Below are 14,009 nucleotides of genomic sequence, written 5' to 3' on the forward strand. Positions count from 1 at the left end.
ACTTGACTATATTTTTACATACAAAAAACTTACAGTGTTCACACGTGATGTATGCCGTACCCCTCTGGATACACAGTATGTCCATCCATTCTCTTCCACTTCTCCAATTCAGGGTAGTTGGGGGGCTGGAGCCTATACTGGCTGTCGGAGAGAAAGAGGCAGGATACACCCAGTCTGTCGCAGGGCTAACACATAGAAACAGACCACACAGCATATGTCTGTACTATATTCAAACTTGTTTCATATTTCTGCAAGTAAGATTGGAGTCACTGTAGCCGCAGCTGTTGTTATGCTACCTACCGGTAACCATGTGAAACTCACAAACAGTACTCCTTCCAACAGAACGTGTTTGGTCTTTATTGGTGAACGGCTGTGGAATCAAAGCACTTTGAAATCGGATGATGCTTTTTTAATACACCCTGTACAATCAGACAGTCACTTTATTGTACTGACATATGTGCACAATGTACTGAGGTTCACAGTTGTTTCAGGACGTGTAAAGTTGTGAAACCTCATGTGTAATGTGCAAAAGAATAATCTGACCAGGAAGTTGTTCTTTTAAATCTCATTTTGGGGGCAGAATCACCAAATATTTAACCTCCGGACAAAAAATAAAGCTCTCAGACACCTGGAGTTGATCCAAGATGGTTGCCAAGTTGTGAAACTTGCTTCTCTGGGGGAACCCCAAGCATCATTTTGAGTGGGTGCAATCAGCTCAGGTGGCTAAGGTAGGTAACCCAGAATACAGACTGATCTAAAAGCAGTAAGAACAAAGACTCCAGCAGGAGGAAACACAGTCAAAAATACAAGGCAAGACTGAAACAAATGTAACTAAAAGATGCCATAACCATCTGAATATGTGAAACATATAGGAGAACAGCGAGGGATATTTTAAGAAAAGGTAAGCGTTTCTTAAAATACAAAGTCCAACAGGTGAAATCTAAAACCCACAAACAAGAGACTTAGACATGCAGGAGTAACACAAGACTATATACACAAACAGGACTGATTAGACAACAGGACACGGGAGGAATCACCTGACAGCAGACGATAACAGTCAAGGAAACGTAGGAAGAAAGAGACCGGAAGTAAAACTAACCTTCAACATAAAACAGGAAATAACCAAAACATAATAAAAGACATAAAAAGTTACAGACAAAAGAACACAAAGGGACTAAAACCAGACGGAGGGAGGCACTGGAGAGCCGACCTCTACTACTACTACTCTATTATATTATTATACTACTATAATAATGTAATATAATATTATACTACTATTATATTATTAATACTACTACTACTACTACTAATACTAATAATAATAATAATAATAATAATAATAAAGACATTAACCCAAAATTATAATACTAAAACTCATCATCAGGGTAATAAGATCAAACCAGAACCAACACTCAGAAATGAACGAAAAACCTCAAATTAAGCCTCATAAACTGAGGAGACTAAGTATCCAAGCTACACAGTATCAGTAATGAAACATCGAGTTGCTCTTCATCACATAAATATAACTAAAATCAAATCTTTTTTTCTGTAGGATTGTGCAAAAGAGTCCAAACTTTGTCTCGATTTTCAAAAGAACGGGCAGACCTTCACTAAAGCTGTCTGACATGATGTGTATTTCTTGCTGTCAGCTCCACTGAAGTGACCGGTGATTAAGCGCAGGCCTACGTGGGAACTTGCCTCTACAGATCACATCTGGCATTCGTCTGTCAGCCTTTACTTCTGTTTGTTTTACAGTCCGGTTCACATTTATGTCTTTATAAAGGCCACTCGCCTGTGTTTGACGTTTAAATCACGAAATGCAGCGTGAACTTTTTCCACCCCATTAAACCTGATCCTGCTAATACCCCCCCCCCCCACCTTCCTCCCCTCCTCCGCCTCCCCCTCACCACCGCTGCTGCTGCGCTCCTCATACTTTCCAAATAAAACGGATCCAGCTGTGTCCAGCTGTGTGCCCTGCGTGCGTCACACCCGTGTGCTGCTCGGTAGACAGACTAGGTGGAAGAGAAGGAAAGATGTCCGGCATCGCGCAGCTGTCGGTGTTCCGGGGTTTGTGCTTTCTGTGGGCAGCCGTCGGCACGGCGAGGAGCGGGACCTTGTTCCCGCGGGAGAGCCTGGAGCGGGGGCCGGTCAGCTTGACCGATATGTTCCGAGAGGTAGAGGAGTTGATGGAGGACACTCAGCACATACTGGAGGAGGCAGTGGACCAGGTTGGCGTCATATTTTATCCATTCATATAAAGCCAGTGCTGACTGGCAGAGAAATCCAATGTGTCCATATTAAAGTAAATACGCGACAGTTTTATTAGAAAGCAGGGGGATAAAAAAGTGTTTCAAATTATTTTAATGCTCAGTTACTTTTAGCAGACACATAGTTTCCGTGTCTGCTTTAAATCTGACCCACGCCGTGCTGAGTACCACCGTCACTCATCATGATAGTATTTGCTTAAAATAGAGATTTCCCGGCCAGACACTCAGTTCAATAAAAGAAAAGGCAATACGGAAGAGCTCCTGCAAGAACTTCATACAAACAGCTTTTTCTAGACAGCCTTCAGTACCTTGTGTTTGTTATTTTCCTTCCCAAGAATTGAATTTCAGCAGGTCCGATACATTTCCTGATGTCAGTGAGCGTCTGGTTTTAATAATTTCTGGGCTACTGGGAGGTTTCCCTGTTGCATCAAGCAGAGAATGCAAACTATCCATTTTTATAGCCCCCTTAAGGATCCATATTTTCCAAAATATGAACAACAGATGTACAGTATAACATATGCTGCTCTTTATTTAAGATTTACCCTAATTTTCCTTCCAACAGATCACTACAGAGAGTGCAAAATCCTCTTCAGGCTCACTGGAGCTGGGTCCTAACTACCACAATGAGACTACGATGGTGATAAAGAACGGAGACAAAGCAGTTAAGGTGCTAGACAGAACTGACAAGGTAGGGATTCACTCATTACCGTGTAACTTTCGCACACAAGCCATTCACTTCAGTCTACAGTGTCTGAGTGGGTTTAGGATTAATTGGTAAGAAAAGAAAAGTTGTTTTTCTTCCCCAGGTCTGATACAGTATTTCACCCCCTTACTGTTTTTATAGGACACTAACAACAACACTGGGGAGACTCATTTGTCCCATGTTCATATGGAGATCTCCAGCCAGTGGAACAACATGAATCATGTGAGTCTTTTACCTCTTGTCCTTGATCCAGACCTAAACCTAAACCAAGTTTTAAACAAGGTTTTGTCTTTTTCTTCTGTGTCCACATTTTCCCGATGCTGCCATGAAGCTGCTATTTTTATGTGTCAATGGAAAATTGTATTTAGTAGTCAGTATAATCTTTTAGTGATATAAGTTTGCTTATGGTGAGTCAGTATTTTGTACTGAGATTAATAGTTTAACATTTTGGCTTGTATCAAGTTGGGATTCTGGAAATATTTTGGAGAAACACAAAATCCAACTCACTTAGTTTCAGACCTCTTTTCAAAGCGATGGAAAGTTTACAGGCTGCCTTTTGGAAACATAAAAGCTCAAGCCTCTTTTTTATTACATTCCAATGAGAATCTGTCAGTATTATTTTAAATATTTATCAGCTTTTAGAGTGCTTGATTTCAGATGCATTTTCCTTCAGTTTGGGAAATATTCCACATTTGTAAGACGAGACAGAGAGAAAGAGAGGTTTTTGAAACCATGGGACCATTGTATTAATACGTTTTTTCAAAAAAAAGAATGATCTCATCCAGCAAAGAAACCTACTATATACTTTTCATAGTTTTCACCAAGAGGAGGCCAGTTTGGATTGAGGTTGCTGCTGCTGCTTGCTGCCTGCTCTTTACTTTACGGTGGTGGTTTTGATCTTTTTCTTTCCTGGCAGCTGTACAGATGGTGGTTATGTTAATAGAGGAAAAAATGCCAAGGAAGCAAGGAAGATTGTAAGCCAAAAAACTGTACTTTTGTAAAGAAACTACTAAAACAAACAAGCAAACAAATTAAACAACTAATGCCATATGTATTTAACCTTATTTGTTAAGTCACAGTAGAGTAGAGTCAGTTAATCGCATGGCACTGTTGCTGCTTCAGAAAAAAAAATTAGTCAGCGCATGGGGAGTTGAAGAAAAGCACATGTAAGCTAAAATGTGGAAACATTTGGTTAAAATGTGGATGCTTTTTGGATGAGTAGAGGCAGTCTGCGATTAATGTGATTTAAGTGAATAGAGGGTCTAGATAATTTCCTACAGCACTGCTGTCCATAACAATTGTCAGTCAAATGCCTTATTGTTTCTACAAAGCGTTGCAGACAACTGTGGCTACTACATTTCAGCTGTTGCGTTAAATGTCCCGTATTTTGCTCCTTTGTGGTTTCATAACTCTGGTCTGTGCTCTTTTTACCCTGATTCTGCATACCTCCATTTCTGCTGCTGAATTTTCTGATGGGTTACCTAGCCCAGCTAAGACACTGCGTTGGCATGAGTTCTCTACCTAACTCGTTAAGTAGCAGTGCAGCATTCTTAGAAAATGTCAGTTGCCAATAAAACTGCAAGGCATGCGCTCCCTCTTTGCTTGTGAGTGTGCTGAAAGAGCTACTAGGCAGAAACCGTGCCTTTGTGTCAACTTGTAAGATAGATAAGTAATGAGAAGACAAATTGTATTAAGCTGTGTGAGAGAATAACTGAGCTTCTGCCAGGAGCACTTCAGACAAACCTAGGATTGTTTCTCCATTTTCAGACATTTATATTTGGTGGCATTTCTGGGACCTCCCCGCCATTTGAAAATCATACGTAGAAAGCCTAAGAGGAGGGGGAACAGCAGCAAGATCCTCCTACTGTTATGATTTAACCGAAGCAGGACGGGACACAAGAAAAGCAGTTGACAAGGTTTATTCACCAATTCATAATGTGAAGTGGAATTTTCAGAGGCAAAGCCAGAGAGGAGAGACATTGTAGGAGAGTGGTGAAAACAAACAAGCAGACTAGAGAGCAAAACAATAAAATACTGTGTGGAATTCCTGGCACACAAGGAGGAAATCTGGAGCACAGCACAATTCTAAGGTGTTAACTTGAAAACACAAAAAAATTAACACTAAAGAGTATGAATTATATTATAAACAATCTGTAGAGTGTAGGCGGAAGAGCTGGCGCCATGGTGGATGGGACAAGTGCACAATCCAGGGAACCAGTGATAACAGTTGTGTAGCCATGGCTCTGGGAAACACACAAATGTACACAAATGCAGGGAGAGAAAGGTCAACACTGCAGGCAAGCAAGGATTGCCCACAGAACAAAGCAGACAACCGACAAATAGCGCAAACAGGTTGAACAATATGGGGTGGTGGTGGGTGACAAAGCAGCTTGCAGCAAAATGGCACGCTCCTATAAGACTTGCTAATAGGATGAGCAGAATAGAATCTGCTAAGCCGCCAGCTGATGAGAGCTGGCATCTGAAATCTGCTGAACTTGACTCCCCGACCTGCAAAAAATAACAGTTGATTTCCAAGCTTTGCAACTTTGTCATGTTACATTTCCTCAGAAAAATATAAAGAAGAAACCCCCAAAAAAGGATCATAGAGGAACTTTAAGTCATCCATTCCTCACAAATAAAACCAGGACTCTGTAATGTGTGATTAATATCTAACCTTTTAGCTTCATTTGACCTGTTTTCCTGTATTGATGAGGTAGAAACGCAGACAGTAATAACGCTTTCGGGCAAGAAAACTGAAATCTAAATTTACAGTGGGAAAGGAGGTCTGGTTTAAAGATGTTCTTTGTTTGCTTCCTGTGTTAAACTTTCACAGGCCACACTTTCAAAGATAAATCAGAGAAATCCACCCATGTGGCTGGGATGGTTTTTGGCATGCACTGTTTCCTCTCACCACTGGAAACAAGTCAAACTAAATCTCAAATATCTCATTAGCATAAAGACTTGTTGACTTCCTCTGCTGGAAAATCCACCCTTAAAAGCGCATTTTTCAGCATGCACAATATTTGTCGCTTTGTTGCATGGTGTACACGGTGTTCCTGCAACAAACTCACAGTTAGCATCATTTAACAACAAGTTTATAATATTTCCAGCTTGGTCTTAAAAGCCCAGATTGTTTCAGGCATTAAAAAAAATTGTGTTTTCTTTTAAGCACCGTTTCTTTCTGTGAGTCATCCTAGAAAGGGCACATATTTGAAGATAATTTCTTTACCTTCAACATGCTGGAGTGCAAATCAAGTGTAGAGGACAGAAGGAGGGGATACTCTAGAGACCCAGCCCTTCTGTTGCATTCGGATGCCACTGATGTTATCCTTAATGCAGTTTGCATGGAGATGGACCCAGCAGATACCGGGAAGTCATTATGTGGGGGTGCAGTGGAATAACGTACGACTGTTATTGTGATACAGGCAAATAGCACTCAGCTACACTGAATTCTGTTTGGCTGAGTGCTTCTTGATAATGATATCCATTGTGAGATGAGATTATTTTCAAGATGCATGTATTTCTTATCTAAAACTATATAAATACTTCTGTTAGGTTCTTCATCACTTCATATATTTGTAATTCATTTTTCTCATCCCACAGGAATGCATGGTGGACGAGGACTGTGGCAACCTGAAATACTGCCTGTATGAGATTGAGAACTCCAAATGCCTCCCCTGTATCCCAACAGACATGGTGGGGAGACAGTTAGTGTTGTCTTTTGTGGTTGCGATGAGCTACTATAATCAGTGTCTTTGCTTCAAGTACAGCATCACTAGTCACGATGAACCCACAGACGATTCACACTTCCCCTCTAATCGTTGTATTGCCTTTCAGCTTTCGAGGGAACAACCTTCCAGCTACAGTACAGTGTGACTGGCTGCATGTAAAAGTAATCACCATAACTTAACCTGGTGGTTTCTGGACTGTCAGTCCCATCGGTCTGAAAGCTCAGCTTTAGCCTCCATGTTGTTTTTGTTGAGCTACAAAGGAATTTGGGCAAAAAGAGTGGAGTACAAGTTTATCAGTTATGCTTGAAAGTTCAGTTCAGTCACTCAGATTAGCAGTGCTTGGCTAAAACCTGTCAGTCACAGAGACAACATGGCTAACTTTGTCTCAACATAATACATACAGGGGAAAAAATTAAAATTGAAAAATCACAAACAAACAGTTGTTATCTAGGAGAAACGTCCACAGAAGCTAATTCTGTTCTAAGCTGTAAACATCCTTTATAATGCTGATAAGTTGGACAGCATTGTTACTGTGTTACTGTGCCTCCCTTGTGTCCATTGTGCTACGTATTGATAATCCTTGACTCTACGTTTGTGTATTTCCTGTTTTACTTTGACAGTCTGTGTCCTGTGTCAGTGTATTCTGTTTTCCTTCCTCCCTGTCTGGTCTTGTCTGATTAGTCACAGCTGTGTTCCTCACCTGTTTGCCATTTCCTCCTTTCCCTCTGTGTGTATATATGTTTCCCGCTGTTCCTCATTGGATCATCTGCTTGTTCTTCATGTTCTTTTGTTTAGCTTCTCCCAGTTTAGGTTTTGTTAGTGTTTTCAGTTCCCCTTCCGTTAAATGCTTTACAGTGTTTTTTACAGCCACCAATGAAAGGCTCACTTTCAGTTTAAACCTCCACCTGTTTCTCTACTTGTCTGCACTTGTGTCTGCACCTCTCATCTCCACACAGTCTGCCCTTGCAAACCATGACAATATGGGGACTTATATATTTGAAGCCTCACGTGGCCAATAGAGGAACTGCAATTTCTGCAGTTTTTTTTATTAGAAATATACAGCATAGAAAATATTGGACATAGTTTTAATGTTATGTGCAGTAGACAAAAAGTAGCACTGAACTTGAGTTTAAAGATAATTTGTGTTGAATGTTTGTTTTGAATAAAACATTTTCTATTGTAAAGTGGCAGAAACAAGTATTTAGATCGTTTACATAATACAATCCATAATCTTGGTTAATTAATGGTACCAGTGTTTCTGAAATAAATGATGTATACTACAATATGTGCAATATTTGCTCCTAAATAGCAGATTAGAAGCGGAATGTAGCATAACATAGAAATACCACCCCATGCCCCCCTCTCCACACACCCCTGGACTTGAAAATGTTCAAAAGTAACATAAGTGACATAAAAATGCATCAAGCAAAAAAAAAAAAAGTGCCCTTTATGCCGTGATGTAATGCTATCTACATGAATCCAAAAGGATGCACTTGACATACTTTTTTTTAACATATCTGATTGCGTGTCCTCACATAGCCCTGCATCAAGGATGAGGAGTGCTGCTCTGATCAGATGTGTGTTTGGGGCCAGTGCACAGTGAACGCCACCAGTGGAACAGAGGGAACCATCTGTCAGAGTCAGAGTGACTGCAGGCCACACCTCTGCTGTGCTTTCCAACCAGGTAAGTTTCATCTGGGTTGGAACACCAGAGAGACTACCTTAAAGTGCCTAATTGGATCTGTTTGCTATTTTCAAGCAATCTGTAATATGTTATTATCTCAACCTGTAACCAGTTCTAAATGCTTGGTGACAGAATTTAGGAATCAAACATAGTCCAAGACTAACAAAGTCAGAACGGGGATAGTCTAAGTGAGACATTGTGATTTGGACTGACCAGTCAATGACTTAGAAGATTCAATAAAGGCAATTTTAAACTTCATGTATTTTTTTCACTGCTGCTTCCATCAGAGCTTTTGTTTCCAGTATGTAACCCCAAACCGGGCAAGGGGGAGTCCTGTCTAAGCCACCCCAACCTGCTGATGGATATGCTAGCCTGGGACCAGGAGGGTCCCCGTGACCACTGCCCCTGTGCCGATGACCTTCAGTGCCAGCCTCATGGGTGAGACCAAACACAGCAGCACACGTTTACAGTGAAAAAAGAGCAAGTGTAATTTTTTTTTTGCTTGAAATTCACATTTTTCTCTTTTCTTGCAGCCGTGGGTCTGTGTGTGGATAACAGTACTAGAGATTTACAGTGCAGCAGAGTTAGATTAAATGACCTTAACGATCCAAAGACGGACGCCTCTGCTGATCAACAGCTGCTGAAAGTACAGGCTGTTGCTTCAGGACTGAACTTGCACTCACTGTATTATTTATGCCTTACTGCCAGTGTATATTATATATATATTAAAAACAACAACAACAACAATAAATGACTTGTTTTCAGCTTTGAGAACCAAGGAAAGCACGTTCTGTTATTTACTGGTGATCTTATTTTTGGTTTGTCAGCAGTGAACACTAGAGGGCGAACTTTTACACATTTAAAAACTTGGTGGGTATCTCTTTTTGTAATGACCTTTCATTGACATTACTGGAAACTATTAAATGTCAAGAAAATGTGTGAAGGAGAATTAATAAGGAGGAGAATCAGTGAATCAGACTGCATGTGCACTCGGCTCCTTAACCTTGTGATATCTGCTGGACTACAAAATGCACATCGTACTTCAGCCTGACTTTCTGACTCATATTATTTCATGCAGGTCATATAAAAAAGAACCAGAGGTGAAAAATATCACTTACAAATTCAAAAAGTTGGATCCATCTATCCACTTATCCTTTTCAGGGTCCTGGGGGGCGCTGGAGCCTATCCCAGCTGTCTTAGGGCGAGAGGCAGGGTACACCCTGGTCAGGTCACCAGTCTGTCGCAGGCGACCAATCATACTCACATTCACTCCTGCATTCAATCCTATGGGCAATTTTATGTTTTCCAGTTAACCTGTCCCCACTAACTGCATGTCTTTGGACTGTGGGAGGAAGCTGGGGGAGAGCCACGCAAACAAATAAAATAGATCCTGGTTTGTTTGTTTTTTCGTTTGTTTTTGTGTTTTTTGCTGGGAAGGGGATCCAGTATAACTCCTTTCTGTGACTGAAGAAAAATTTCTTCCACTCATCTCTTATCGAGTTCAGGCTGGAGGCTGTCTCATATTACCCAAAGTAAAAAATTAAAAATGATGACTATCCTAAATGCTGGCAAAACAAACAAATGTGCATAAAAATGCAAATTAAACTATAGTTAACTTTAAACAGTTATATAGCTCATAATCTGGATATAAATCTATGTTCTTCATGCAACACAATACCTGGATATGAAGCAGATGTTATTACAGCCGCATAATCAACAGGCTGTTGATCAGGTTATGACATAAAATATTAAATGTAATTTTAATCAACATTTACATGATTTGTCAGTCCTTTTGATAGTTTGTTTTCATTAAAGGGCTGATGGTGTGTTGCTATAAATTATGGATTTAGAAAATTCCAACTGTTGCAATGAATTTGTATGAACAAGATATAATAGTGTAATAAATTGTCAATGTGACAAGATATAATACAGCAGAGGGGGCAAAAGCGCAGACATTTGTCACGTACGTAGCAGAAAAGATGTGTTAAAAATACTCTGGCAAAACTGGGAGTACTAATTCAACTTCTTCAAGGGAAAAAGTGTATTTTAAATTAATAAAACATTCAACTTAAACATCTGTTATATAAAACTCGACCAAAGAAAATAAAGGGAATTTAAAAAGATATATCTATATTTTCTGTTGCCTACATTGTAGAGCGGTGACTCTGCATGCACACCTAAAAACATAGGTTGTAACGGTGCAACATGGGCAAAACACTTACAAAGAAAGATGTCACGCTTTCCATTTATGAGTGTCTGAGCACTTCATCTGTAAGTAGAGCAATATCACCACCTGCTGGTGCTCACAGTCAGACACACACTTTTCCTCTGACCTCATTACAGAAACACTAGAACAGCGATCCCCAACCTTTTTTCCGCCACGGACCTGTTTATGTCCGACAGTTTTTTCACTGACCGGCGTTTAAGGTGTCGCGGATAAATATAACAAAATAAAACCGGTACCAAAACCAAAGAATGTTTATTCATATCACACGGGAAAATCATAAATTTCACACCCGAGCTTAAGTTATCGCAGGCCGGAGTTCTGGGAATCCATCCTACCTGGAAAAACATTCTACCCAATGTTTCTGCGCAGACGCGGCGCATGCGCACAACACCAACGCCAAATAACAGCGGTACCAAACGACTCACGGACCGTTTTTTGTTTTTTTTAATCTTCGTCCTGTATTTAATAAATTCAAAATGAAGTAAAATCGCTAAATAAGGCAATATTTTAATTAGGAAAAAAGTGCATTTATGTCAGTCATCCGGAAATATAGTCTTTTAATTCACCCGTTTCCTTACATTATATTGTTAAACTGTTTTAAAATCCAATGACTTGAATCCCAAAAGACTTACTGGTGAAAACTTCTTTGATTGCCCATGCCAAATCATAATATTACAAAAAGGGAAAAAATAACACTGTTTGTTATTTAAGGATCACCAAGATTACAAACGTGCTAAAAAATAAAGCTAAGCAGTGCTACATGATCAAAAATACAACTACAAATCTAATCGTGAAGAAGAGAAGCGTTGATTAATAAAAAATTTTTTTTTTAAAAGTCATTTTGACTCAAACCTGAGCCCACCTCTGTTTGCAGCTATTTATCTTTAGCTCATGTTGATTTTAGTCTAAACTCTAGCTCATATGTACAACAGTTACATTTACATCTGCAACACAAGAATTTCACTTCTACTTGAGCATTGCTTTTTTAAATCCAGAAGAATATTGAAATCATCCTCCAGAATTTTTAAATATAGTTAGTAGTGTCAGACCAGTTTTGATGTTTTGGTCTCCCTGTTTTTCGTTGATTTTTTTTTTTCCATCAGGATTTGGCAGTCACTGAACCAAGCAGAGGAGATAGCACAAACTGCATGGCAGCAGAAGCAGTAGCTGCATAGCTGGCCCCTGGTTTGTTCCCTGTTTTGGCTGTTAAAAAAAGAAAATGAAGATATCCAGTAATATCTGAAAATAGCCTTGTTTATTCCTTTAAAAAAAAAAAACAAGTTAGAATGTGTCACAGCTTTTCACCTTAAATTGATTTCATACCACTGTCAGTACTATATATCACTTTAATTTCCCCTTTAAGTTTATATCCTGTTTCTAATGTTTGTAGTGTGGAAGCCTCTGTCATCTGCTGTTGATGAACTGTATGAAGGTGTTTGACGGATCGGATGGCATAAACAGGCATTTGAGATCATGTCTGAGGGGTCTCCGGGAGTGGAAGAATTCATGAAAGTTAATGTTTCTCATTCCATTCAAACTGTTTTTGGTAGAAAATATAAACATAGTTTTGCAACAGTAATTTATTACTAACATGCATTATTGTCTAAATTGGTGCATGTGTCTGCTGTCACTAATACCCCAGAGCATACAGTTCATTCTATACAGGAAAAATAAGTAGACAATAAATAAATCATCCATGCCATCAACACACAGCAGTGTAAGAGTGTAATTACTGACTCCTTCTTCACAGTCAAGACGACCCGTTGTTAGACTGGCTGTCTCCATCAGTCTATATGTCTGTGTCTCTGTAGTTTACCTCTGCAGGCTGTTTCTCCAGCCTTTCTGATTCTCACTTTTCCAAGTATTTTTGATGTATTTATTAATTATGCTATGATTCTTTTAGTGCAGTTCTGTTATGAAGTCAAAAGGTAATGTTTTAAAACTGAGGTGATGAGCAAGAGGCAGATCTGACTGAGAAACTCAATTACAAGTATACTGCACACTCAAAGGTTACCAGCATGGGAATTATACAGTAAAGCCCTCTTCATTTAAAAAATGAACATCTTAAATTTAAATTTAACTTAACACTAGTGATTGAGCTTATGACGTCATCAGGAAAGTGTTTCAGCTTCTATACAGCTTTCTTTTTGTAACTCCACAAGTCGCCCTCTGCTGGCCATAAAAAAGAAAGCAAGTATAATAGACTGCATTCTTTCTCGGAGCCTCGGTGTCCTTTTGGTGTATCACCTCCTCCCTCCTGGCACACAGCTTCTTCTTCTTCTTCTTCTTCTTCTTCTTGGTTGGCAACCAATGTTAAGGCGCATTACCGCCCCCTGGCTCACAGCTCAGTGCACATTTAGATGAGAAAATATATATTTGACACATTTAAGGAAAATACTAATGAAATAAAATAAAAATGTTCCCTTTAGATTTTTTTTGCTCTATAAAATAGTTGTTTTCTTTTACAATCATTCATCTTAGCAGTAGGATTTACATTAAAAGAGAAACAAATTAAGTTTGAGTGAAAATATACATTTTTGCACTCTCTGGTCAACTGACTCATTGACTCAAATGACTCAAGGAAAACCGATTCACTTTGGTGAGTGACTCATTAAAACGCGATTCAGTAAAAAGAATCGAATTTACCATCACTAGCACATAAATAAGTTACATAATATTCAGTACTTACTTTTAAAAGTTTACTCTTTGGCCTCTCCGATTCAGCCGTTTTTTTCGGCAAAATTATCCACACCCACCGCAGCGCTATGAAGTCTACACCGCCACATCCTTAAAATTCAGGGAAATGAAGGATACATTTGAGGGCTGCATTTCGAGCAGCCTTCGTCGCGTCGCAGTGACGTAATCGGCCTTAAAATGCGGCCTTTAAGGCTGCAGACCCTGAATTGGGATACAACCTGTGTTTCCTGCACCCTCTGTACTACTTGAACGTCATCTTCAAGAATGTCTCAATTCCAGAAAATAGTTACTCCATATTAAATTAACTACTTCTGAAAGGTGGGTTGTATAGTGTATATAGTATATTATATAAATGGGTCCAGCTCTTTTTCTTTTTTTTACCTTCATAACTTTTGAAGTACAGGAGACACCCACCTGAAAAAAGCCACAATCTTCTTTTGCACAATTAGTTTCATTATCATAGTTTCAAGTGTTACGAAATCAGTTTTACCCCGGTTCTTTTTATTCCTCAGGCATCCAGAGACGGCACCGGAACTCAGTAATTATTTCACAAAACCTTTATTCATCTTTATTCATCTTCATTTAAGCATGCATCTTCTAGAAGGGAAGACGTGCAAGGCCGGTGTCCCTCTGCAAATCTTCCACCTCTTTGTTAGTTACAGCCAGCTTTATAGAAGTGACCCCATCATAAAACCCCCAT

General features: G+C 39.4%; 1 protein-coding gene across 1 annotated transcript; it reads left to right on the forward strand.

The window, feature by feature from the left end:
• Nucleotides 1–1,914: 1,914 nt before the first annotated feature.
• dkk3b (dickkopf WNT signaling pathway inhibitor 3b) lies at nt 1,915–9,159 on the forward strand. The gene is made up of 7 exons (XM_004566087.5): nt 1,915–2,228; nt 2,830–2,955; nt 3,112–3,192; nt 6,574–6,666; nt 8,241–8,385; nt 8,673–8,823; nt 8,919–9,159. Exons 1-7 carry the CDS (start codon nt 2,034–2,036, stop codon nt 8,938–8,940), a joined length of 813 nt encoding a protein of 270 aa, XP_004566144.1. The 5' UTR covers nt 1,915–2,033; the 3' UTR covers nt 8,941–9,159.
• Nucleotides 9,160–14,009: the final 4,850 nt, after the last annotated feature.

Source organism: Maylandia zebra, linkage group LG7, assembly GCF_041146795.1.
Source record: "Maylandia zebra isolate NMK-2024a linkage group LG7, Mzebra_GT3a, whole genome shotgun sequence".
NCBI lineage: Eukaryota > Metazoa > Chordata > Actinopteri > Cichliformes > Cichlidae > Maylandia > Maylandia zebra.